The sequence below is a fragment of the Lepidochelys kempii genome, chromosome 1, assembly GCF_965140265.1.
Source record: "Lepidochelys kempii isolate rLepKem1 chromosome 1, rLepKem1.hap2, whole genome shotgun sequence".
Taxonomy (NCBI): domain Eukaryota; kingdom Metazoa; phylum Chordata; order Testudines; family Cheloniidae; genus Lepidochelys; species Lepidochelys kempii.
The window spans coordinates 228,432,250-228,456,747 of record NC_133256.1 but is presented as its reverse complement, the minus strand read 5'-3'; the positions used below and the strand labels follow the sequence as shown (position 1 = coordinate 228,456,747).

The 24,498-nt window shown below is 40.4% G+C and overlaps 1 protein-coding gene across 12 annotated transcripts in view; it reads right to left on the bottom strand.

Moving 5' to 3' along the window:
* Positions 1-24,498, bottom strand: part of SCUBE1 (signal peptide, CUB domain and EGF like domain containing 1) — a 297,457-nt gene that overhangs the window by 192,806 nt on the left and 80,153 nt on the right. For 7 of the 12 annotated variants that reach the window (XM_073316774.1, XM_073316783.1, XM_073316805.1 and 4 more), the window contains exon 4: positions 22,019-22,153. In XM_073316774.1, coding sequence (XP_073172875.1) covers positions 22,019-22,153 — 135 coding nt within the window. Of the gene's footprint in view, positions 1-16,385; positions 16,452-22,018; positions 22,154-24,498 lie in introns of all 12 variants that reach the window. The other 5 variants (XM_073316746.1, XM_073316756.1, XM_073316792.1 and 2 more) reach the window with 1 other exon arrangement.

Sequence of the window (24,498 nt, the reverse complement as noted above, 5' to 3'; positions counted from 1 at the left end):
CTCAGGAAAGTCACTTAGGTCCAGATCCTCAAAGGTATCGATGGGTGTTAGGCACCTAAATACCTTTGAGGATTTGGGCCTTAATCTCTCTGTGTTTCACTTCTTCATCTGTAAAATGGAGATAATATTTCCTTTCTCCTACTTTTTGTCAGTCTTGTCTATTTAGAATGTAAGCTCTTCAGGTCAGGGACTGTCTCATACAGTGTGTTTATACAGCACCTAGCATAATGGGGCCTGATCTTGGCTAGGACCTCTAGGTGCTGTAATACAAATAATACTGTAATACCAATAAATAATAATTTTAATTGCATTTAGTTTAGTTTTGCATTCTGTTGTTGTATTAGCTTTTGACAGATGTTCTTCGTCTCTTATGGGCCTGTCCAACTCCCAGAAAGATCAATGGGATACAGACTTTAATGGGAGTTTAATTGGGCCTTAAATCATGTCTCCACTTCAGCCAGAACACTACAGTGTGGGAAGTTAGGGGAAGCATTCTGAAGACCTGGGTTCAAGTTCTCATGCTTTATCAACGCGATCTTATTTCGTAGGCGCCGAAAAAAATAAGTGAGTGCTTAGCACCCACCGGCATCCAACTCCCCTCTCCCCACAGAGCCTCCTGTCCTCTGGTGGTCCCGCCAATCAACTCCTCTTCCTTCCTCCCAGCGTCTTCTGCCCACTGTGATCAGCTGTTTCGCAGCATGCAGGAGGTACTGGGGGGATGGATGGAGGAGCAGGGATGCAGCGTGCCCAAGGGAGGGGGCGGGAAGTGTCGGGGCTGGGATTGGGGCAGGGGTGGGAAGAGGTGGGTTGGGGGCAGTGGCTTGAAGGAAGGGGGCAGGGCCGGGAGCTGAGCGGGTGGTTGAGTACCTCCAGGAAGCCGGTGCCCGTGTCTTATTTCATCCTAACTCCCACTTATGCACCTAACAATTGGCATTCTGTGCTCACAAAACAGGCTGAAAGGTGAACACACAGGATAAATGAGGATGAAGATGAACTGGCAGAACTGCACAGGGAAGATTGCACAGCACCTGCATGTGGTAGACCTGGCTCACAGTAGTCCCTCACTTTCATGAGCTCTGCATAAAGAAATAAAGGAAAAAAGAGCCATGCAACATAACAAAAACTTAGAGTGCAGTAATCATCAGAACAGTCACATGCACAAAGCCTGATTACTACACATACCATGTCTAATACTTCACTATTTACCCAGTTTATTGGCAAAACCAATGGCCTGATTTACAGAGGTGCTGACCTCACAGCTTCCACTGAAGTCAACTGGGAGCTGGGGTGCTCAGAAAATAAGACCATAAGTTTTTACCATTGTCAATAATGTGCAATCAATATTGTTGTGCAAGGATGATGCTGGAAAAAGGGAAAAAATGTTGTTCTTGATATGTAACTCTGCCTCATTCATGTAACATTAACATAATCACCAGTTCAGCTCTGATTCTGGAGACGACTGTTGGCAACATCTGGGATGTTACACAAAGAAAGAAAGAAAATCATACTGCATGTTTTTCTCTGACATCAGGTTATGGTGGCAAGTGGGAAAATCTAGTAAATGTCATCTGGAAGTCACTGGGGAGGATAGATTTGGAACACTAAGATGTCATTTTAATAGAGCCATTTTTCAGACCATAATCACACTTGTGACTTTGACATGCCATGACTGATATAGCTCAGCACAGGAGTATCCCAATACAGTGAGTTATACCAGAAACTAGAATAAAATGATGTCTTTATAGGTGTTTTTATAGGAAATGAAGAAACAAAGCAAGTCTAGCTACACTTGAAAAGATTCTAATCATGTGATATAAAAATAAACCTTAAGCCCTTAAATCCAGAATGGAAAAATATCTCTAAAACTTTAAGATTATATTTTAAAAGAATCATTAACAAAAGAATGCCACATACAGTCACAACTTATACAACTCACAGCCAGCTTTGGTGTGACTCAAAGCTGGATTAAAAACTGGACCCGCAGTATGGAGAATATGAAAGCTTCTTTGATTGCTTGATATCAGAGAGAACACTGTAACAGATTCTGTCACACTGTGGGTATGGACATGTCTACATTTCATCTGGGAATGGGCTTCCCAGCCCGGGATTCACAGACTTGTGCAAGTGGGGTTTGCACTAGCATTCTAAAAATATCTGGGTAGACATTGTGGCTAGGGCTGGAGCACAGGCTCTAAGCCTGGGGAGTTGGGGGTGGGCTTCAGAGTCCAAACTCCAGCCCCAGTGTCTACATAGCTATTTTAGAGCATTGGTGTGAGCTCGACTAGCATGAGTGTGTGGACCCAGGCTGAGAGGGGTCACTCTCAGACGCAGTGTAGACATACCCTAAAGAGAGCAGCAAACAAAGAAAATACAAAGTTTCCCGCTCCCACTAAAGCTCTGCTTTACTGTCTCTCTCCTTTTTTTAATCTATGTACTCAGAATATCTATTGTTAGTCTTTTATTTTATTGCTGCAGTTTGTGTTCTACTCTCTTTCAGGGTTTTTCCATATAGCATTCCACTGAGTTCCTGAAGTCCTCTAGATTCATTCAGAATTCACGAGGCAGACAACTATTCAACTTCTTTAAGACATAGCTCAAAATTGATAGTTAACTATCTCCTTTTGTGAACTCTTGTAAGATTCCATGGAGCAAGGTATCTCAGTTGAGGGTAGCTGAAAATGAACTGTATCTTAGCCAAATGCCAAAAAGATATGCTGATATCTAGGTACCAAACCTTTTCTGAAGTATTTATGGGTAAACAAATTATTCAGCATAAAAGACAGAGACCTAGATTAGCTAGGAAAGTATTTGCTCCCCAAATCCTGTTCTCAGGCAGTTGATTACAGGATTCTTTAATGATATGTTTTCAAAACCTCAATTACAGCAGCATAATCAAGTGTCCATTAGAGAAGCATTTAGGCCAAATTATAGCTCTTCCTGTGGAAGATGAGTGGAGGGCTCTGGAAGCATTATGTCTGGGGAAGCCAGGAGCAGGTACCTGCCTCACTCATAAGAACAGGGGTAGTCAGTGTCACTTCCTGTTCAGCTTGAAAGTTTGTCATTAAGTAGAGTTGACTGCAAAATGGAGGGTTTTTCCTGAAAATTTTTTTTTTGACTTTTTGGAAAACAAATGAAAACCAACCAACCAACCCACCCCCTGCCCCCTGTGACATTTTGGCCAAAAATTGAACTAGTTTGATTCGGAAATGCTCCCATTCTCTACATGCCCATCTCCCTGGTTGGTCTATGTATCCCACGATGCATCACCTCCCCTCTTCAAGATGGGAGACTATGGGGCATCATACAAATCACATGGCCGTGAGACATCGTGGGAGATGAAATCTGGCTGAGGAGCCCTGCTCAGAGACGAGAAAGGGGACATGAGGCAATCAAACTACAACTCCCATGAGGCACAACGGTGGTATAGCCAAATCAAAATACTTCAGTGTTTTGGTGTTCAATTGCTTGACTAAAAATAAAAAATATTGTACAAAGCAAATAATTTTCATGAAAAAATTCATGTAGTCAAAAACCCAATTTTCCCTTGAAAAAAAGTTGTAATGGAAATTTTTTGACCTGACTTTCATTCAGTGGCATGGGTGTGCACTTCATCCCACACAGACATGTCACTTCAGGGTCTGTGCACACTGAAAGCAATACTGACTGGCCTCCTTTCCTACAGTCTTAGGGCCTAATCCTGCAATGTGTTGAGATCCCTCAACCCCCGATAATTTCAATATGAGTTAAGGTTGCTCAACATCTCCAGAAATTGTTCATCATTTGGAAGGACTGAACCCACAGTAAACAAGCACACAAATTTGGAGGGGGAGAAAGGAAGAGAAAGGTGTGGGAATAGGGCTCTTTGCACCATCACCCCTCCAGCTAGAGTGAGTGATAGTCTCTGGAAGTGATGGTGAAGGAGTTGAGAGCACATATGGTGTTCTCATACATCCTCTCATTTGAGGGCAAGGCCCAAGTAGGGAGAGACAGATCCTGGAGATGAATGCACAGCTGGTGTCAATGGGAGGGCTTTGGCTTCCTCAACCATGGGATGCTGTTCTGTAAAGGAGGGCTGCTGGGAACAGATGGGGTCCACCTGACCAAGAAGGGGAAGAACATTTTTGTGCACCGATTCACCAACCTCATGTAATATGGCAATAGGTGCACTGACTCACCAACCAAAAATAGTAAGGCAATAGGAGGGCTTTCAACTACATTCAAAGGGGGCAAGTACTAAAACCACACAGGCAAGCATAAAAAACCTTAACAGAAGGCTAGATGTTCAGAGGGACATGGAAAATTACAAAAGGGTCATAAGAGCAACAAGAGTGAAATCAGTGGGGAAATCTGCTCAACATCTTAGATGTAAAAAGAAAAGGAGTACTTGTGGCACCTTAGAGACTAACTAATTTATTTGAGCATAAGCTTTTGTGAACTACAGCTCACTAAAAGCTTATGCTCAAATAAATTGGTTAGTCTCTAAGATGCCAGAAGTACTCCTTTTCTTTTTGCGAATACAGACTAACACGGCTGTTACTCTGAAACCTACCTTAGATGTATACACACAAATGCAAGGAGCATGGGAATAAACCAGAAGACCTGGAAGAATTAGTACATAAACTAAAATATGACTTTGTCAAGGTTCCTCCCCCACTCTGAACTCTAGGGTACAGATGTGGGGACCTGCATGAAAAAAACCTCCTAAGCTTATCTTTACCAGCTTAGGTCAAAACTTCCCCAAGGTACAAAATTTTCCCCCGTTGTCCTTGGACTGGCCGCTACCACCACCAAACTAATACTGGTTACTGGGGAAGAGCTGTTTGGATGCGTCCTTCCCCCCAAAATACTTCCCAAAACCTTGCACCCCACTTCCTGGACAAGGTTTGGTAAAAAGCCTCACCAATTTGCCTAGGTGACTACAGACCCAGACCCTTGGATCTTAAGAACAATGAACAATCCTCCCAACACTTGCACCCCCCCTTTCCTGGGAAATGTTGGATAAAAAGCCTCACCAATTTGCATAGGTGACCACAGACCCAAACCCTTGGATCTGAGAACAATGAAAAAGCATTCAGTGTTTTACAAGAAGACTTTTAATAAAAAATAGACGTAAATAGAAATAAAGAAATCCCCCCTGTAAAATCAGGATGGTAGATATCTTACAGGGTAATTAGATTCAAAAACATAGAGAACCCCTCTAGGCAAAACCTTAAGTTACAAAAAAGATACACAGACAGAAATAGTTATTCTATTCAGCACAATTCTTTTCTCAGCCATTTAAAGAAATCATAATCTAACACATACCTAGCTAGATTACTTACTAAAAGTTCTAAGACTCCATTCCTGTTCTGTCCCTGGCAAGACCAGCATACAGACAGACACAGACCCTTTGTTTCTCTCCATCCTCCCAGCTTTTGAAAGTATCTTGTCTCCTCATTGGTCATTTTGGTCAGGTGCCAGCGAGGTTACTTTTAGCTTCTTAACCCTTTACAGGTGAGAGGAGCTTTCCCCTGGCCAGGAGGGATTTCAAAGGGGTTTACCCTTCCCTTTATATTTATGACAGACTTAATTGACATAACTGAGACTTGCTGGGGTAAATCTGATGACTGCAATATTGGTACAGAGGGGTATAGCTTGTTCAGGAAGGACAAGCAGGAAAAAAAGAGAAGAGGTGTTGCATTATACATCAAGAATATATACACTTGTTCTGAGGTCCAGATGGAGGTGAGAGGCAGACCAGTTGAAAGTATCTCAGTAAATACAAACGGGGGAAAAGATGGGGTGATGTAGTTGTAGGGTTCTATGATAGATCACCAAACAGGAAAAGGAAGTATATGAGACATGTCTAAAACAAATAACAGAAATATCCAAAACACAAGACCGGATAGTAATGGGGGACTTTAACTACCCAGACATCTATTGGAAAAGTAATATGGCAAAACATAAAATGTCCAGTAAGTTCTTGAAACGTATTAGAGACAATTTTTTGTTTCTGAAAGTGGAGGAAATAACCAGAGAGACAGCCATTTCCAACTTGATTCTGACTAACAAGGAGTAATTGGTTGCACATCTGAAGGTAGAAGGCAGCTTGAGTGAAAGTGATCATGAAATGCTAGGCTGCATGATTACAAAGAAAGGAAGGAGTGAGAGCAGCAGCAGAATAAGGACAATGGATTTCAAAAAGCAAACTTTAACAAACTCAGATAACTGGTAGTTCAGATCCAATGGGAAGAAAATGTAAAGGAAAAGGGAGTTCAGGAGACCTGGTAGTTTCTCCAGGAGACAATATTAAAGGCACAAATGCAAACTATCCCAAAGCAAAGAAAAGACAGGAAGAATAATAAGAGTCTAATATGGCTGCATCAAGAGGTGCTTTACCGACCTGAAAATCAAAAAGAAATCCTACAAAGATTGAAAACATGGACAAACTGCTAATGATGAGTACAAAAGAATAGTACAGGCGTATAGAGACAAAAATCAGAAAGGCTTAGGCATAAAATGAGTTACATCTAGAAACGGACATAAAAGGAAACAAGAAGAAGTTCTTCAATTACATTAAGAGCAAGAGAAAGATGAAGGGAAATATAGGTCTGCTACTTAGTGGGATAGGAGAGCTAATAAATGATAACATCAAGAAAGGTGAGACATTTAATGCCTATTTTGCTTCTGTATAAATACTCAATACAATTAATATTAACACGGGGGAAGGAATAAAAGCCAAAATAGGGACAGAATACGTTAAAGAACATTAGGTAAGTTAGATGTATTCAAGGTGTCAGGGCTTGATGAAATTTATTCTAGGGCAGTAGTTCTTAACCTTTACTGCAGCCTGCACCCCTTGGGTTCTCAAAATATGTTCTCGCACCCCTTATCAAAAATTGTTTAAGTAGGTCAGTTCTTTAAACCTAGATATATTTTTTGTTTGTATATTACAGTAATCGTTAAAAATGTATAATGTTAATAAATACATATGTTTGATGAAACAAAGTAGTTGTACTTATGTGCCTGCGCTTCATTTGTGTTTTCGATGTTTTACCTTCTAAAAAAATCTGGCACATCTCGCACCCCCAGAAAGGGCATCTCGCACCCCAGGGGGGGTGTGCACCCAGGGCCGGCTCTAGGTTTTTTGCCACCCCAAGCCAAGCAAGCAAACAAAACAAACAAACAAAAGAAAAAGGGTGGCCGTTCTTGCTTTGCTAGTGCCTAGAGCTGGTCACTGTTCTAGGGTATTGGCTTCTTCAGCACTGCTATCCATTATCTTTGAGAACTCATGGAAGACATATGAGGTCCCAGAGGAACCAGGGAATTATATATAGATGAGTCAGCCTAACTTTGATACTATTCAATGTTTTCATTAATGACTTGGATTATGGAGTGGAGAGTATGAATATAAAATTTATGGATGATGCCAAGCTGGGAGAGGTTCCAAGCACTTTGGAGGACAGGATTAGAATTCAAAATGACTGACAAATTACAGGATTGGTCTGAAATCAACAAGATGAAATTCCAGTATGTTCTACAGTTAGGATGGAAAAATCAAATGCACATCTACAAAATGGGGAATAATGAGTAAATGATAGTACTGCAGAAAAGGATCTGAGGGCTACAGTAGATCACAAACAAAATATGAATTAACAATGTGATTCAAAAAAGGCTAATATCCTTCAGGGATCTATTAACATGAGTCTCAGATGTAAGACATAAGAAGCAATTGTTCCACTGTACTCAGCACTGATGAGGCATCAGCTGGAGTTCTGTGACCAATTCTGATGCCACACTTTAGGAAAGATGTAGACAAACTGGAGAGAGTACAGAAATTCCATTTTGTGGAAGAGTTCAAATTTTGGTTTTGCTCCAATTAGGAACAACCCCTCCAAAACTTTAACATTCTCTATAAAATTTAAAAAAAGAGGTTGATTAAAATGTTTCATTTTGATTTTGACATTTTATTTTATGTTAAAATCTAATACAAAAATTTAAGAAATTGAAATGAAATGAAAAGTAGATTTGACAGTAAAAATCAGAATGTTTTATTCTGATGTCAACATGAGACTTTCAACATCGTTAGGACTTCTTTTTTCCTCAAGCTAAATTTCAGCAAAATTGACATGATTTCACAAAGCTTTTTGATTTAGACTGAACTACATTCTCTGAATGAAAATTTGTCAAAGTTTTTCTGACCAGCTCCGATTCTCAGTTCTGCCACAGACTTCCTGTGTGACCATGGGCAAGACAATTAACATTTCTCTCTCTAATTTACATGGTCTATAAAATGGGAGATAATACTCCCTATCTTGTAGATGTATTATGACATTTAGGTGGAATTTGTAAAGTACTTTGATGTCATCGGATGAAAGCTGGTATCAGAAGTGCAAATAATTAGCAGAATAGTACTTTGATAGGCAGATCTACTTTACCTTTTGTCAAGAATGCACATTGTAGAATAAATTTGTATTGCTACCTCTCCCAACTTTGTACTTGTAACATTCCATATAAATGTCAGTTTAAATAAATGATTCTTATTACATAAAATATTAATATGGTAACACTGATTATGTGAACATTTGACAAAAATTTTCTCTTTGGAAAGGAGAAGTATGTTTTCTTGGTCTTGACTTGTTTAATACTTTACAGTTTGATGTGGATTGGGGATTGCAGCTATAGCATTATCCCCAGTCCATATTACCTGTTGGGGGAAAAACTGCCAAGACTTGTAAATTGCCCTTGTAACTTGATGCTTGCAGCACATTGTACTAGGTTATATTGGGTTACCTTACTTCTGCTATGATTTAATCAAATATAAATGCACTGGAAAGCTTATAAAGGGGGTACTGTAGATCATGGAGAGGGGAAGGGGTGTTTTTCCCTAGGTAGATGTGTTATGTTGGAGCAGTGGAGGAAACATATTTTCGACAACTACCTATGGGTAGATGAGTGTTGTTGTTGCTGTGTTCTTCCCAGGATAGTAAAGATACAAGGTGGGTGAGGTAATCTCTTATCTGACCATTTGCTGTTGGTGAGAGAGACAAACTTTTGAGCTTACATAGAGCTCTTCTTCAGGTCACCTTGTCTCTCTATGAATAAACAAGTCTTTTGAAGCTGTACAATCAGAAGTAGCAAGGGCACATATTATTGACTACATCAGCTTATTCTTGTTAGTGAGGGTGAAATTAGTTTAGAAAAGAATTAACCTGGACCTTTGACCAGAACTCAGACAATATAGGAAACTTCTCTCCATTATTTTTCATGTGTGCCCAAGTATTTCTGGATTCTAGACAGAAGCAAAAAAGCTTAAATTCCATAAGAGGGTCTTTTCTCTCTACGTCTCTTGCCTAAGCAACAGATTAGTACTGGAATCTCCTAAAAAAGCCCATTTCCTTGAGACTGAGTCCAATTTTTGAGCAAGCAGGAGAGGATAAGACATCTTTACTGCCCAGAAAACATTAAGATGAATAAGATAACAGAGTGTGCAGTTATTCAGGTTAATGCTCATCGCTAGGATGGATGGATGATGGCCTGAAAAGAGATACTGTTATTCATAGGTGCCAACTTACCTAGTTGCTGGGGGTGCTCGACCCCCACTCTGCCCCAGGCCCCACTCCACTCCTTCCTCCAAGCCGCTTCCCCTCCCAACTCTTCCAGTCCCTGCTGTGCCCCCAGGCTCTAGCTCTGACCCAGACTCCGTGTCCCTGGTTCACGACTCCTGTTCCAACCACTAGACCTGACCACCACTGCTCTGACCACCTATGACCTGGTCCATGAAACTGCCATGGTCAGTAGAGAAGAGGAATGTAGCCTGTGCATTCGTCTGTGGCTAATTCAGCTACCTAGTGAAAAATTTAGGGAAAGAAAAACTTGTAAGGGCCACAGTGAATGCTGTAGATGATTTCAACAAGAATTGAAGGAGCTGAATATCTTTCAGGTGGTGTTCAGAGCATCATGGGATTGGGCCTGAATAGTATTTCCCATCAATTTATCCCTCCATCCATTTGAGATACACACCACAATGTATAACACATACAGTATATTTAATATTGTTCTCATTTTGTTACGGTTATGAATGTGAATTTCTTCCAGAGTATTTTAGCTTTGCGTGTCCCCAGATCTTTCTCACCTGAAGTTTCAGTCTGCTGCATTTTAAAAACACTCCAGTTCTTTTATTTTTTATAATGTTGCTGTATTCTGAGCAGACAGTATGAACAAAATATTGGTACACTTCCAGTATTATTGAATGATTGAGTGTGAAGGCCTCCTTTGCATATTTTCTTTTTTAAAAGGTACTGCTTTTCAGTGTGTTTCCCCAATCATGCATACAGTTTTTGATTCTCATCAGTGCTGCTAGTCAGTCAAGAGCTGAGCTACAAACCATTCATTGCATTCTGTGTCACACAGGTGTGGAGAGATTTTTTATTTGACTTACAAATTCCCTTCTCTTTCTGGTGAGCAGTCTGCTTGTCATGCTGCGGCTTGGTGTTTTAAACACCTGCTCTTTCCATGACACACTTCTTGGTATTTCCAGCTTTGTGATTTCCGACAGACTCTTTCCTGTCAGTTCCATCCTCCACCCTGGCAAAATGAACTTGCCTATTGCAACCACAAGAGATAACTACTGTACCTCTAAATGACTTCAGGTTTTGGTTCATTGAGAGAGGAGAAAAGTATATTCTACTCTTCCTTTTAGATTTTATTTAATTTTACAATCATAGAATCATAGGACTGGAAGGGACCGCAAGTGGTCATCTAATCCAGTACCCTGTAGTTATGGCAGGACTAAGTATTATCTAGACCATTCCTTACAGATGTTTGTCTAACCTGCTCTTAAAAATCTCCAATGATGGAGATTCCACAACCTCCCTAGGCAATTTATTCCAGTGGTTAATCACCCTGACAATTAGGAAGATATTCCTAATGTCCAACCTGAGCCACCTTTGCTGCAATTTAAGCCCATTGCTTCTTGTCCTACCCTCAGAGGTTAAGAACAATAATTTTTCTCCCTCCTCCTTGTAACAAACTTTTATGTACTTGAAAACTGTTATGTCCCCTCTCAGTTTTCTCTTCTCCAAACTAAACAAACCCAGTTTTTTCAGTCTTCCTCACAGGTCATGTTTTCTAGACCTTTAATCATTTTTGTTGCTCTTTTCTGGACTTTCTCCAATTTGTCCACATCTTTTCTGAAATGCGGGTCCCAAAACTGGACACAATACTCCAGTTGAGGCATAATCAATGGAGAGTAGAGCGGAAGAATCACTTCTCATGTCTTGCTTACCACACTCCTATTAATACATCCCAGAATGATGTTTGCTTTTTTTTTTTTTTTTTGCAATAGTATTACACGGTTGATTTATATTTAGCTTGTGGTCCACTATGACCCTCAGATCCCTTTCCACAGTACTCCTTCCTAGGCAGTCATTTCCCATTTTGTATGTGTGCAAGCAATGGTTCCTTTCTAAGTGCATTTGATCTTATTGAATTTCATCCAATTTACTTCAGACCATTTCTCCAGATCGTTTTGAGCTTTAACCCTATCCTCTGTAGCACTTGCAACCCCTCCCACCTTGGTATCATCTGCAAACTTTATAAGGGTACTCTCTATGCCATTATCTAAATCATTGATGAAGATATTGAACAGACCTGGACCCGGAACTGATCCCTGTTGGACTGCATTTGATATGCCCTTCCAGCATCACTGTGAACCACTGATAACTACTCTCTGGGAACGATCTTCCAACCAGTTATGCACCTACCTTATAGCAGCTCCATCTAGGTTGTATTTCCCTAGTTTGTTTATGAGAAGGTCATGTGAGACAATATCAAAAGCCTTACTAAACTCAAGATATACCATGTCTACTGCGCCCGCCCCAGCCACAAGGCTTCTTATTCTGCCAAAGAAAGCAATTAGTTTGGTTTGACATGATTTTTTCTTGACAAATCCATGCTGCTTGTTACTTGTCACTTTATCTTCTAAGGACTTGTCTTCACTACCAAGCTAAATCAGCGCCAATGTGATCGATGCAGCAACCGCGATTTAGTGCATCTGGTGAAGACCCATTACCTCAACAGGAAAGCGCTCACCTGTAGACATAATTACTCCACCTCAATGAGAGGTGGAAGCTATGTCAGTGGGAGAGCTTCTTCCACCAACACAGTACAGTGTAGAAACTGCTTTGAGTCGATGTAAGTTACATCGCTCAGGGAGGTGGTTTTTTCACTTTGAGCATTGTAACTTACATTGACTTAAGTGGTAGTGTAGACAAGAGAAGTTTGCAAACTGATTGTTTAATTATTTTCTCCTTTATCTTTCTAGGTACTGAAGTTAAGATGACTGGTTTGTAATTCCCCAGGTTGTTCTTATTTCCATTTTTATAGATGGGCACTATATTTACCCTTTTCCAGTCTTCTGGAATCGCTCCTGTTTTGCATGACTTTTCAAAGATAATCGCTAATGGCTCAGATATCTCCTCAGTCAGCTCCTTGAATATTCCAGGATGTATTTCATCAGGCCCTGCTGACTTGAAGACATCTAACCTGTCTAAGTAATTTTTAACTTGTTCTTTCCTTATCTTAGCCTCTGATCCTATCTCATTTTCACTGGCATTCACAATGTTACACGTGCAATCACTACTAACCTTTCTGGTAAAAACTGAAACAAAAAAGTCATTTAGCACTTCTGCCATTTCCACATTTTCTGTTATTGTTCCTCCCTCTCACCCCACATTGAGTCTTGTTCAAGTATCCATCTGCCTTGATTACTGTTCCAGTCAATCACGGAATATATGTAAGTTAGACTTTTGGCACGCTGACTTCTTGCCAGCTGAGGATTGCAGGCAGTATATTTAACATCCTCTTTAACCTCATTGAAAAAAAGTTTTTGTAATTCTCAGAAGGCCCCTAAAATTCTGGAGTGCTTTGCAAGCCAGCTTCTATAGAGTGCACTAGACGTCAGCCAGAGATTTTGGTGTATCTAGGCCTATAGCTGTTCCTGAATTCTGGGAGATTTGTTTTTTCAGTTGCAGTGAACTCACAACCATTGAGTTTAGCTCACTCTTCAGAATCTTAGGACAAATACCATTGCCAGAAACAAAACAAAGATATCGTGTTGGTAATTCAATACTGGTACTCTTTTTTTTCCTGAGTCAGTACTAAACCAAAGCTCTGGCAAAGTGTTAGGGGGCACTCTCTGGTCTTTCAGAAGACGTGAAATGTCAGACGAAAGTACAGCCTTAGACAGCTCATAGCATTTTTCATGACAGATGGAATGAGAGAGGTACCTGAGTACTCAACCCTGGCTCTGCTACCAACTCCCTCTGATACTTTGGCAAGTCACTTTGGGCTTTCATAAAAACAGACTAAGTTTCTAGTCATCATGGTTGTGGAGGAAAGCTTGAAAACATCAATTGAGTGTAAACTAAAAGGCTCAAAATCCAGAAGATAAATAAAAAGAAACTCAATGATTTTTAAGGAAATTTTGTGATTTTCTTTTAGGCTTATCTAAATGAGTAGGGTTGGCAATATGGTGAAAGGCACTACATAACTTTAACAACCACTACTTTTTTATATGTACCCTACATTTAGATGTTCCTTGCCTCAGAGTTCACAGCTGGAGACAGAAAAAAACAAACACTAGACAAGCCAGGGACAACAATTCAGGGAAAAGAAAGGTGCAAAATTATAAAATAAGGTGCAGCTTAATAAGTTCCAAATGGCAACACTGTTTTCTGTCTGTTGGTTTTTTAATTTTACCAAGGTACTTAAAGGGTTAAAATCAATCCCCTACAACTGGCCAGTGTTTGCTTTTCTATTTAAAAATCACCCTATTAAAGTGGTACATGTTAGTGCAAAGACTATTGAGTTTTCTGCCCTCTCACTAATTATAGAAACATAAAGGATTAAAAAACGTTATGTCTATAGACTACTCTTTATGAATAAGGTGCCTGATGAGTAATTTATTTGTTGGACTCGAGCACTGCACTGAGAAGTCAAGTGGGGGATACTCTCACGCAATGCCCATACAGCAGATGAGAAACCTTACAATCCAAACAGTAGTGACTCTGGCAGGGTATGCACATTTCTACCAAAGCACAATGAGAATTAAAATGGTATTAACATTACTCTTTGTCTCTGTATCCTCCCTCATCAATGCAGTTACAGATAAGCAGTCATATTACTTTATTTACTCAAGAGCTACAGCGCAAATGAAGAGAGGGGTTATTATTATTATCTCTACACTTAGGAACCTTTTCCTAAACCATAACAAAATATTACCTGAGACAATGATGTTTTAATAGACCAAGTATCTGTTATCCAAACATATTGGTGTAGAGGTATTGATTTCATTAAATGATGCCTCACATACAATGATTGTTAACAGAGAAAAGTATTTTAGGATTTCAATTTTAAAATTACAATAGGACAGTCTATTGTTACAAAAGCTGTTCCATGGCACAGGGCACCTGCTCTTAGGATGGTGTGGTCTGGTACATCCAAATAATTTAACAGATTGTACATGTCCAAAGAGCTTTTAGACTTGAGATGAGAATCTCTGATGTTCAAAGTTATGGCAACACAATTATTCAGTTATCCTTACAAATTAATATTCAATACTAATACATTATTTGTGCTTCTATGAAGCCATTCACAGGTGGCTCTCAAACTGATGATATCTCACAAAGACCTTATGCAGTATAATAGTTTGTACATGGTTAAACTATGCTAAAGAGACGTTAAGAACTTGCCCAAGGTCACACACAGTTTCAGCAACAGAGCTGGGAACAGAACATACAAGTCCAACTTGCAGTCCCCACCTGCTCTAACCACTGGGTGGCACTTCTTCCCTAGGGCCCAGGCTTTCCCCTATCTTGCCAATGCAGAATCCTGTTGGAGCTATGAATAAAAATAAATCCAAGGTTTGGGTGGAGAAGAAGAAAAACTGAAGTATAATTTTCTTCTCCTCTGACAATAACGAAGCCAGCAGTTTGAAGAAGTAAGTGAACTTTTAAGATCATGCCTTTCCATACCACAACTGACATCAGGCATCAATCCATCACTTTCCATCAGATCATTCCTAGGCTAGCGCTGCAAAATTAATAAGATTCAACTAAACACAATATTCCTATGGGATAAAGGGAAGTGGACAAGCAACTCCTCATCAAATGGCTTTCAAGTGGTCTAAAAAACCATGGCAACCTCCATCTGAAAGTCTTTTACACAGTTTGACCAACCCCCCCCCCATAATTTTCTGTGTTTTATAGCTCAGTTCCTCTCCATCTGCTTCCTCCCCACCCCTTAAATCTACCTTCCCCAATTATTCCTGCCTTTTTAGTTTGCTTGACACTGCCAGGATAGATCGGGCTTTGGTAATGAATAATTAGCTGATATAATACCATAAGCATAAATATGTCTTGGATAGAGAATCAAGGGTTAAGTTTTTAGAAGACATCTCTTTACATGTGGAATTTGTTGGCTAATTTAAAGAAAAATACATAAAACCATGAAAGCCAAATCTGTATCTGAACAGAAACATCTGATGTTTCCTTTTGGAACACTAAAGAGACAAACTTTAAGGTGGCATGCCTATGATTAAATATTCAATATGTTTTTGTGAGACATTCAAAGGCAGTGACATTTAAGGCTTCCCTTATCACTAAGCTGCATTGCAGGAGACCTAAGTAGTCCAAGTCTTTAACAGGTTTAGAGTATGTGTACATTGCAATCTAATGTGTAACTGCAGCAAGTGTAAACATACCCAAGTTATTTTTTGAGCTAGCTAGATCAAACCTAGCAATAACATCAATAACATAGCTAAACAGGAAGCAGCATGGTGGTCGCCTCTTGAGTACACACTCAGGTCCCCAGTGAGCTCATACAGCCCATGTTGCTGCGGCTTCACTGCGGTTACATGACCTAGATATATCAGAGCTAGCTCAGGTATGTCTACACATGCTGCAGTCACACATCCAGTTGCAGTGTGAACATATCCATAGACACATAATTAAGCTCTGTCTAAGGGCTCGAATACATGGCCCTGCAGTATGAACTAGATGGGTGTGAATTGTAGAGAACGCTAACATGCTATACCGATTGCCCCAGGAAGACCCTGCTGGCATGAACTAAAAGATACCTAGTTTGTGTTAACGTCATCTAGTTTGATATAGTGTAGATGGTGCCAAAAAATACTAATCTTCCCAGGATTTCTGAAGTGCATGCTACTTAAGGGGTTAAACGTATGTTAGGCTAGTAGGTAGCTAATTTTGGTTTCTATTAAAGCCACCAGTTTTTTCTCTTATATAATTTACTATCACCACAGCCTACCAATGCAACTAAGATGCACAATATTTATATGAAAAACCACAAATTTATTTTATGTTCTGTTAAGTTTTGTCCCTCACCATAAGATACTCTTCTTGTTCCTTCTCTTTTCCTTTTGCGTAATAAAGTGTCGAAACCTGGCTTAGCTGCAGGGAAATGAAGTAAATTTTAGGCATAAATAAATGAATCACATTGTACTGGGCATAGTCTATTCCCAAAAGATTTGTGAGGGTAATCCATTGGTCAGCAATGGAGAAAGTAAAATAAAACAAACATTGCAAAATGATTGTCCTGACTTGAACATCAGCCTAACTCCTCCAGTATAAAATTGATACTGCTCTGAGGATAATTTAAGTTGATCTCTCCTGCCCATAAGAAATAATGAGAAAACTTCTGGAAATCATGGAGACCTGCCATCCAGAATACACGGAAGAGGATATTAAACCCCCCTGTTGTGGCTTTTAACCACAGCCCAATGGGAGTGGTGAGTGAAGACACAATGCTCCTAGAGATGTTGAGATGAAGGCAGGCACATATCTCTTTGAATGTTGGGGGAAGTGTATGTGGCAGCAGGCATTCATAGATTCTTAAGTGGGATGTTGCACGCGCTCCCCACTCCCTGATGACTAGTGCAGAAGGGAAAGGGGGCACAGCTCTACCCCTCCTTATTACTTTGGAGAGTGTAATGCTGCTGCCATCCAGTCCATGGCCTCTGTGACAACCTACATGGACCTTGGAATGAGGAGCATAGGTTGCAAGAAGGAAAAGTTTGGAGGAGACACCAGCCCAGGGGTGCTGGAACAATTTGTTATAGTGGGAGTGCTGATGATGGCAACCATGTATTTGATGCTTTTTATTACTATGTCAAGCCAGGGGGTGCGGCAGCACCCGCAACACCTCTCGTTCCAGCACCACTGCACCAGCCAGCATTTGCCCACTGCCCTCCGATGATTTTATTGTATCAGCACTTGGTCACATTTCTCCAGTCTAATATTGCTGCTTATCAGTGTTCCAGGATTACACTGCAGCTGGCTCTACAGTCCTGCTGGAATTGAATTGGTTGTTGATCAAATAGAATAGTTGCAAATATGGCAGTTGAATTTCTGTCAGCCTACTTCTAAAGTGCATGTATGCTGAGAATTTTGGGATATTCAAGAATCACAGTACAGACACTGTCCTCTTCACTGGAAGTCACTATGTCCTCAGTCACTGCATGTCCTGCTGCTTTATATTTCTGCAGCATTGTGACAAAGTGGTTTCATTTCCCACACTCCTTGTACCTTTGTCCATAGGCAAGGCATTTTGTTTCTGCCTTTCATATTGCTTTCCACAGAATAGACACTAGACCATGATATCTGCATATTCAGTCTGTCTCCGTTCTGCTTCCTGGGTTCCATTAGCTTGAGCCTGTGTACTTGTTCTGCTATAGTGACTGTCATTGTGTTGATCTTTTCTCTGTTCACCAAGGGTTGCATTGCTATTTGGAGGCATTTCTCTAGGGTTACATCTGTTGCTCTCCACAGACTCTCCTATAAGCTGAAACCACATGTCCCAGAAAAGATCCCATCTTTAATTAAGGAATCTTTAATGTTTCCAAAGATGCATGTGGATGTTAGAGTTCTCAGCTTTGTAACTATTCCCTCTTCTGCTTCTTTGTTTTGGGTACAACACAAAAAAGCCCCACAGACACATACATACACACACCCCGCCCCCAGTCTTGCACTGTCTACAGTCTTGTTCTGTCTGGGATCATAGTGCTCATCAAACACCTTTATCAGCTGTTCAAATGCTTCCAGCATTATTTATGGCAACAGACTCACTCCTTGTCCTTCTCCCCCCCCCCAAATGAGAAATTTAAAAAACTTTACCTTCATTTTCGCATCTTTATCCCCCAATGTCAGCTCTGTATACAGACTCAGCTCTTGTTTCCATGCTTGTGCAGGGCTTTTTGTCTGGAAATCCAGTATTCCCAGTGGTCTGAGTCCCTCCATGCTGCTTGTTTGCTCTGTTTCTAGCTGCTGCTTTATTTTCTTGTTAATCACACGCTCTTCCTTGCTGTGAGTCTTACTAACAGTATTGCCAACCTCAAATGATCAAAGATCATGAGTCACACCCCCAAAAGTCATGAAACTGCCCCCCAAATCATGAGATTTTTTTTAAAAAGTGTTATATTGAGTTGTTTGGCTGGTCTTTTGAGTTTTGAACTCACCATCCAACCCCATGCAGGTGTGCAACAATTTGTGTTGCCCAGGATCCCAAATTTATTAAGGTGATTTTGAACCCTGCTTCAGGAGCTCTCAGCCCCACATCTGCCTGTCCCCCATCAATTCCACCCCACATCAGTTCAGCCCCCACCCCCACATCTGCTCCTCCTGCAGCTCGTCAGACACCTTTCCCGGGTCTGGGGAGGGAGTGTGCTGCAGGGGGGTTATTTTCTCCCCCTTTCAATATAGGGGAGGCAGCTCCAGAGATTATTCACCTCCTTCTCCTTGCCAGGCCAAGCGTTGCAGCGAGGGAGAGGGGAAGTGCTGTTGCTCACATGAGGGGAAGGGAGAAGAGGGAGTGGAGCTATCCTGAGCTGCTGGGCGTTTTCTGCTTCCTCCTCCCTCTTCTCTGAGGATGATGTCAGCTGCTGGGAGGTAGTGGGGAGAATTCTGCCTGTTTCCTGTAGCAGCTTTGATTGGCTGCTCTTCACCAGGAGGTGGAACTGGTGGGAAAGCAGCCAATCAGAGGGAGGTTTCCCTAGGCAGAGCTGAAATTTGAGAGAGAGCTGGAGTTTCTCACATCACCCTGAGACTGGCTCTCATCCTGGCCAAACTTGCATGACTTGCAAAGAAATCCTAGGAGCTGTCAACACTGCATTAGACTGACCACTGCTATCATATTTTACGTACCACATATTGGCTAATAACATGAGAAGACTCCATCTTCTAAAACTAAACTGGCTGTTTACTAAGAGAGCTATTTACAGAAGTGATGCAACCATAGTGAGCATTCCAGCCACGTGTGCACAGACTGACTTTCTGGTGCCTCTTCCAAACTCTTCCCTCCTGCAACCTTTGCTCTCCCCTCCAAATTCCATGTGGATTGCTACAGCTCTGAATGCCAAATCACTTAAGCATGCACGTAACTTTAAACCACATGAGCCATACTGACACAGCTGAGGTCAGCAGCGACTTTCAAGCTGGACCCCCATTAATATAAATGAGAGAAGGCTGCAGGCTGGGAAATCTCTGTGAGGGCTCAAGAGCTTTGGGGTATATTCTCCCACATCTGACATAGCCCAAATCCAATGCCTTTCCGGGCACATTGCAAAGCTTCTCTTTTTCACCAGACATTTGAAAATGGTGGGAGGAAATGTAAGAATTGTTCAAAATTCAAAATTGTTCAAAATTCAATTTTTGAACTCCTAATTGTTTGAGTGGGGAATGAGCTTTGTTGTGGATTATCTTTAAAGTGTGGCACATACTATGTACTTTTAATTGATATCAAAGGTGCCTGAAATGTATGGATAGGCACCCATTTTAACATTTTTACATAGAAGTCAATGGGAGTAATTGTGTTTAAAATTTACATCCATGCTTAAGTGTTTGGACCGTTGTGCTTGGGTTGTGACTGGAGCCTACATACTGATGCTGGGTGTGGGAAGGGTTGAAGGATCCTTGTTTCCTTCTTCCACTAACCCATGTGCACCCATGTAAGTGTAGACACATTCTAGCACTAAAGAGGTCTCTAGTTAAATACTTTCATAAAAGAATATTTCTTCTCTGTTTTTTCCTGAAGTTTTTATATAGACACCCACAAGTGATACAGACTGAAAATAAACAATATTCCTAAGGTTAACAGCTTATATATTTAATGGAAAGAATCTGATATATTTCTCACCATGCCTGGTTACTGTTTGCACTTCAGCCAGCTTGGACAATGAAAACAGATCACTCAGTTTCATTTCCTGGTTCTAATGTGCTAGCCCAATGTGTTTGTGCTTGGGTTCACAGTGCTACAGAATAAAGTTTACTTTTAAAAAAAAACAGACACTTTATTTTTGAAAAGTCATAGAGCATTTGTGTCATGATACATTTTGTAACTGCCTCTTCCCCTCTTATTTCAGACCCAAAATAATTTGACTGTGTTGCTTTAATTAAATCTTATTTCACACATTCTTTATAAACAAGCTAGCACAAACACACTCACCCCACACATTTTTATTAGGGGTATACCTCAGTCACCCTTTAAATCAGCTTCCCCAGTCCTCCTGCAAACTAAGAATCGTCCTCACCATAAAAACTCACCATTTCCCTCAATAAATCTACTTCATATAAAAATCTTTTGCCTTCAGAATCTCATTTTTCATTTGTTTCATTAGCTTCCATCTCAGATATCTAAATTCCCTTTTATTACAGCTGGGAATTTTTATAATGTGCAAATTGAAATAATGACTGTATTGCAGCACTCTGCAAATGGTTTTCATTAAGCTTCCAGCTACTATTCCTTGCTCTGTTGGATATCTTTGTGTCAGGGTTACTTTATGCTGGACAGAAATTTGAACAATTTATATTGAACAGAACAACTAAAAACCTACTAGATAACTTTTAAAATACATCGGCTGATGGAGCTTAATTGCAGGTTCTCCTCAAAATCAAAGTGCTTTGGTTGCTTTAAACTTGACAATCATTTTAAAATACAGAGAAACTGAGTAATTTTCTGGATTGTACATATTTTTAAAATCAAAAATATTATTTATCTCTGCAATTCTAAGTTTACAAGTACACTGTGAGAAACATGTTTAGAGTTTTAAGAAAGTTCCTCCCGTTAGACTATAAGGTTTTGGTTTTCTGTTAATATAGTGACTAAATTCACATCCTACATTCAGTAGGAACCTCTGGTTAATTACAGTGACTTAAAATAATTCAGACACTTTTTGTATGGCAAGTGGAAATTTAGAGTGGTGATTTTGTTGACCAGACTCATTTTGCTGCTTTGAGACTCACCATCACCTCTTTTTAACTGAGTTTACTAGAATATATTCCCACTACTCTTAGGGTCACCAGAAGTCTGAATGATCACATTAAGAATCCATTTAATTGCAAAGATTTATAGTTGTGTTGCTCTCTTTTTCCCTTTTGCACCCAAGCTTATCTTCTGTATCTGAAATTTACAGGAAAAAGAGAGGAGATTGCTCCAACCAAAATCATCACTAGATTATGACCACAGCTATATGGAAAATCCTTGATTTTACAGATACTGGCGATCAGCAACCAAAAACTCAAGCAAATTCAGTGGGCTTCTGGCAAAAGAAGAGCGTGTATAAATTTTCCAGATAAATTAGCCATTTGTTTCAATGTAAGTTTTGGTACCACAATGCCTAGGGTGGAGGGTTACTATTTTAAATGACCTCTCTGTTCTAATGGTCAGTAGTTTTACATTCCAGATATTACTATTTCATATCAAAATCTTTTTTCCCCTGTCTTACTAATGAATCTACTGCCAGTTTAGACGGCTCCATAATGAATCAGTCAAGATCCTACCAAAAAAACCCACCAACCCATCAAGAGACATATCTCACAGAAATCTATGGATACAATACACTCTCCAACTTCTATAGCACAATGATTTCCAAAGATCTGAGGAGAAAATTATAAAGAACATAGTTTCTGAATGTTTTATCAACATGGTTACTCCACTGAACATGTCTCCAAGACTGAGCACTTACCATTGGAGCGGTGAATACAGGTGTGCTGGTTATCACTCAGGAAAAAACCCTCCTTGCATTGACACTCATAGCTGCCCATTGTGTTCACACAAATCTGTTGGCATCCTCCATTGTTATCCAGACACTCATCAACGTCTAGGGGAAAAAAATGAGAATGTAATATCTACACACAGACTGTATGTTTAAAATAGCAAGCATCAACCAAAAGGCACTCTGTAAATTAATCTAATGCAATTTAAATGGGCACTATTACAGTTAATCCAAATTAATCCATTTAATTCTTTTTCTCACATCACAGGTTTAAAGTTAACATTAAAAGAACTATGGGGGGAGGGCGGATCCAGCTTAAGCCACGATGCATTCTGAGTTGCAAATTGATTTCCAAAGCACGATGAATGTTAACGTTCTAAAGAGCTGTGACCCCATCTGCCAAAAGTAGTGTTGTGCTCTGTCATTCCCTATCCACTTGGAAAGACATACTTCGGGCCTACAGTAATTTCTATCAGGGTAGCAGGCAAACACTAAGGGCATTATTGGGTGAAAAGAGTCTTTATAGAGTTCTGGTCTTGAACAGAACAGCATGCTTCAATTACTGAAGTCATAACCGCCTACTTTGTCCATTTGTTTAATGTTGTTTAATGAAAGGAAGGCTTCTTAAATCTAAATGTTCCATGTCTGTATTGTCATTTTAATAGGCAAATATATAAACCCACAAAGGCAGCATCAGCTACTGGCTGTTTTGAATTCTCCTCTGAGCCCCCCCCCATCACCTCCCTTTGGCATTAAGATTGTTATACTGTTCTGTTTAACAGAGACATGTTTTACCATTAGGAGAACACTGACACTAAGTACTCCTTTTCTTTTTGCGATATACTCAGTGTATCTGACCTGTATTCAACCTTGCAAGCACTCTCATCTTTTGCTCATAAAAGATTGCAGAATATCCCTGTTCCCAGTTAACTCTTTGGAAAATAGAGTCTCTGCCACCCAAGAAACTCACAATTTGTTCCTTTTGTGAGGCATTGCAAACAACCAACCAGATATTTCACAGGAAGTGCCAACATTTCAGAAAGGGACAAAAACTATAAATGCCTCAGCAGGGTTGGCATAGCTACTGCAGTAATTATTTCTTCAGGGAAGCCAATGGTATATGAAATTACCAGACATGTTGCTTAGGCAGGAGATTTGAAATGCTAGAGAAACCTGAATGGTAATTAATGCTGCAATGCAGGGCTGGTTCAGCCATCCCTGCTGAGCCTGATGACCTAAGACCATGGGGATCCACCTATGCGAGTGTGATGTTTACTGCACAAGCTCCAGCACTATATGGGATGGTAAATGCAGGCACAGAGCACTGTAATGAGGATAACTCAAGCTCTAGAGAGTAAGAATGTCTCCTCCTTTATCGTGGACCAGCATGGGAACATGCAGCAAGTTTCCCCCCTCCCTTTTACCAGGAAACTGTGAGGCAATATTCTCCCAAGTTCCCCCCACAAACACCGCCTACCCCTCACCATTCTCAACATGTTATCACTTCCTCTTGTCCCTTTGGGAGACTGAACCTCTTTAGCAGACACATCAGAGCCATTTGAGGAGCACATGAGGAGAGACCATCTGAGCCATTGGAGCTGGGAGGGGAAGGAGCAGTCACATGACTTTGCAAGAGACTGCATGTGCAAGTGAATAGGCCTTGTGGCAATAGTAATGTTAATATTGATACAAATAGCCCTAATTCAGTCTACAGAGTTTGGATTAAATTTCTTCAGAATTATGTATTGGATTGTAGACTCGTTAGCTTAATGCTAACTGGAGAAAAAAAATCTCACTTGATCCATAGACAAAAACAAAATTTTGCTGCGAAGTGAGACGTTTTCCAAGTGTTGCCGTCCATATTTTCACAAAACAACCTGAACAATTGCCTTTCCTTTCTGATGAATAATTTGAAACAAATGCAATATTTTATCAACATGTTTTTCTGCTCTTGACAGTAAAATCTGACAATTTACCTCTTCTGTAATGAGACTGCCTCATTTACCACCAACCCCTACCCTTTGTATCTGAGAGTTAACGTTAACACAGTTCAGATTCTGAAAACAACTGGAGAAATTTCTAATAGCAAAATGCTGTCAGTTACTTGCACCAAAACGAGCTTAGTGGTATGAGCATTGGCCTGCTAAACCCAAAGTTGTGAGTTCAATCCTTGAGGGGGCCATTTAAGGATCTGGGGCAAAAATTGGGGATTGGTCCAGCTTTGAGCAGCGGATTGGACTAGATGATCTCCTGAGGTCCCTTCCAACCCTGATAGTCTATGAGACCATTTGTAAAAAACAAAGACAAAGGAGATGATTTGAGTGAAAGGGAGCAACTGAGCTCTAGAACATGCTTACTCCCATACCATAGGAACCTGTCGCCTGCCCCCACTCTGAGGGTGTGATTGCTCCGTACACTGTGTAGCATTGGTTTGTCTCTCTATCTAGGCT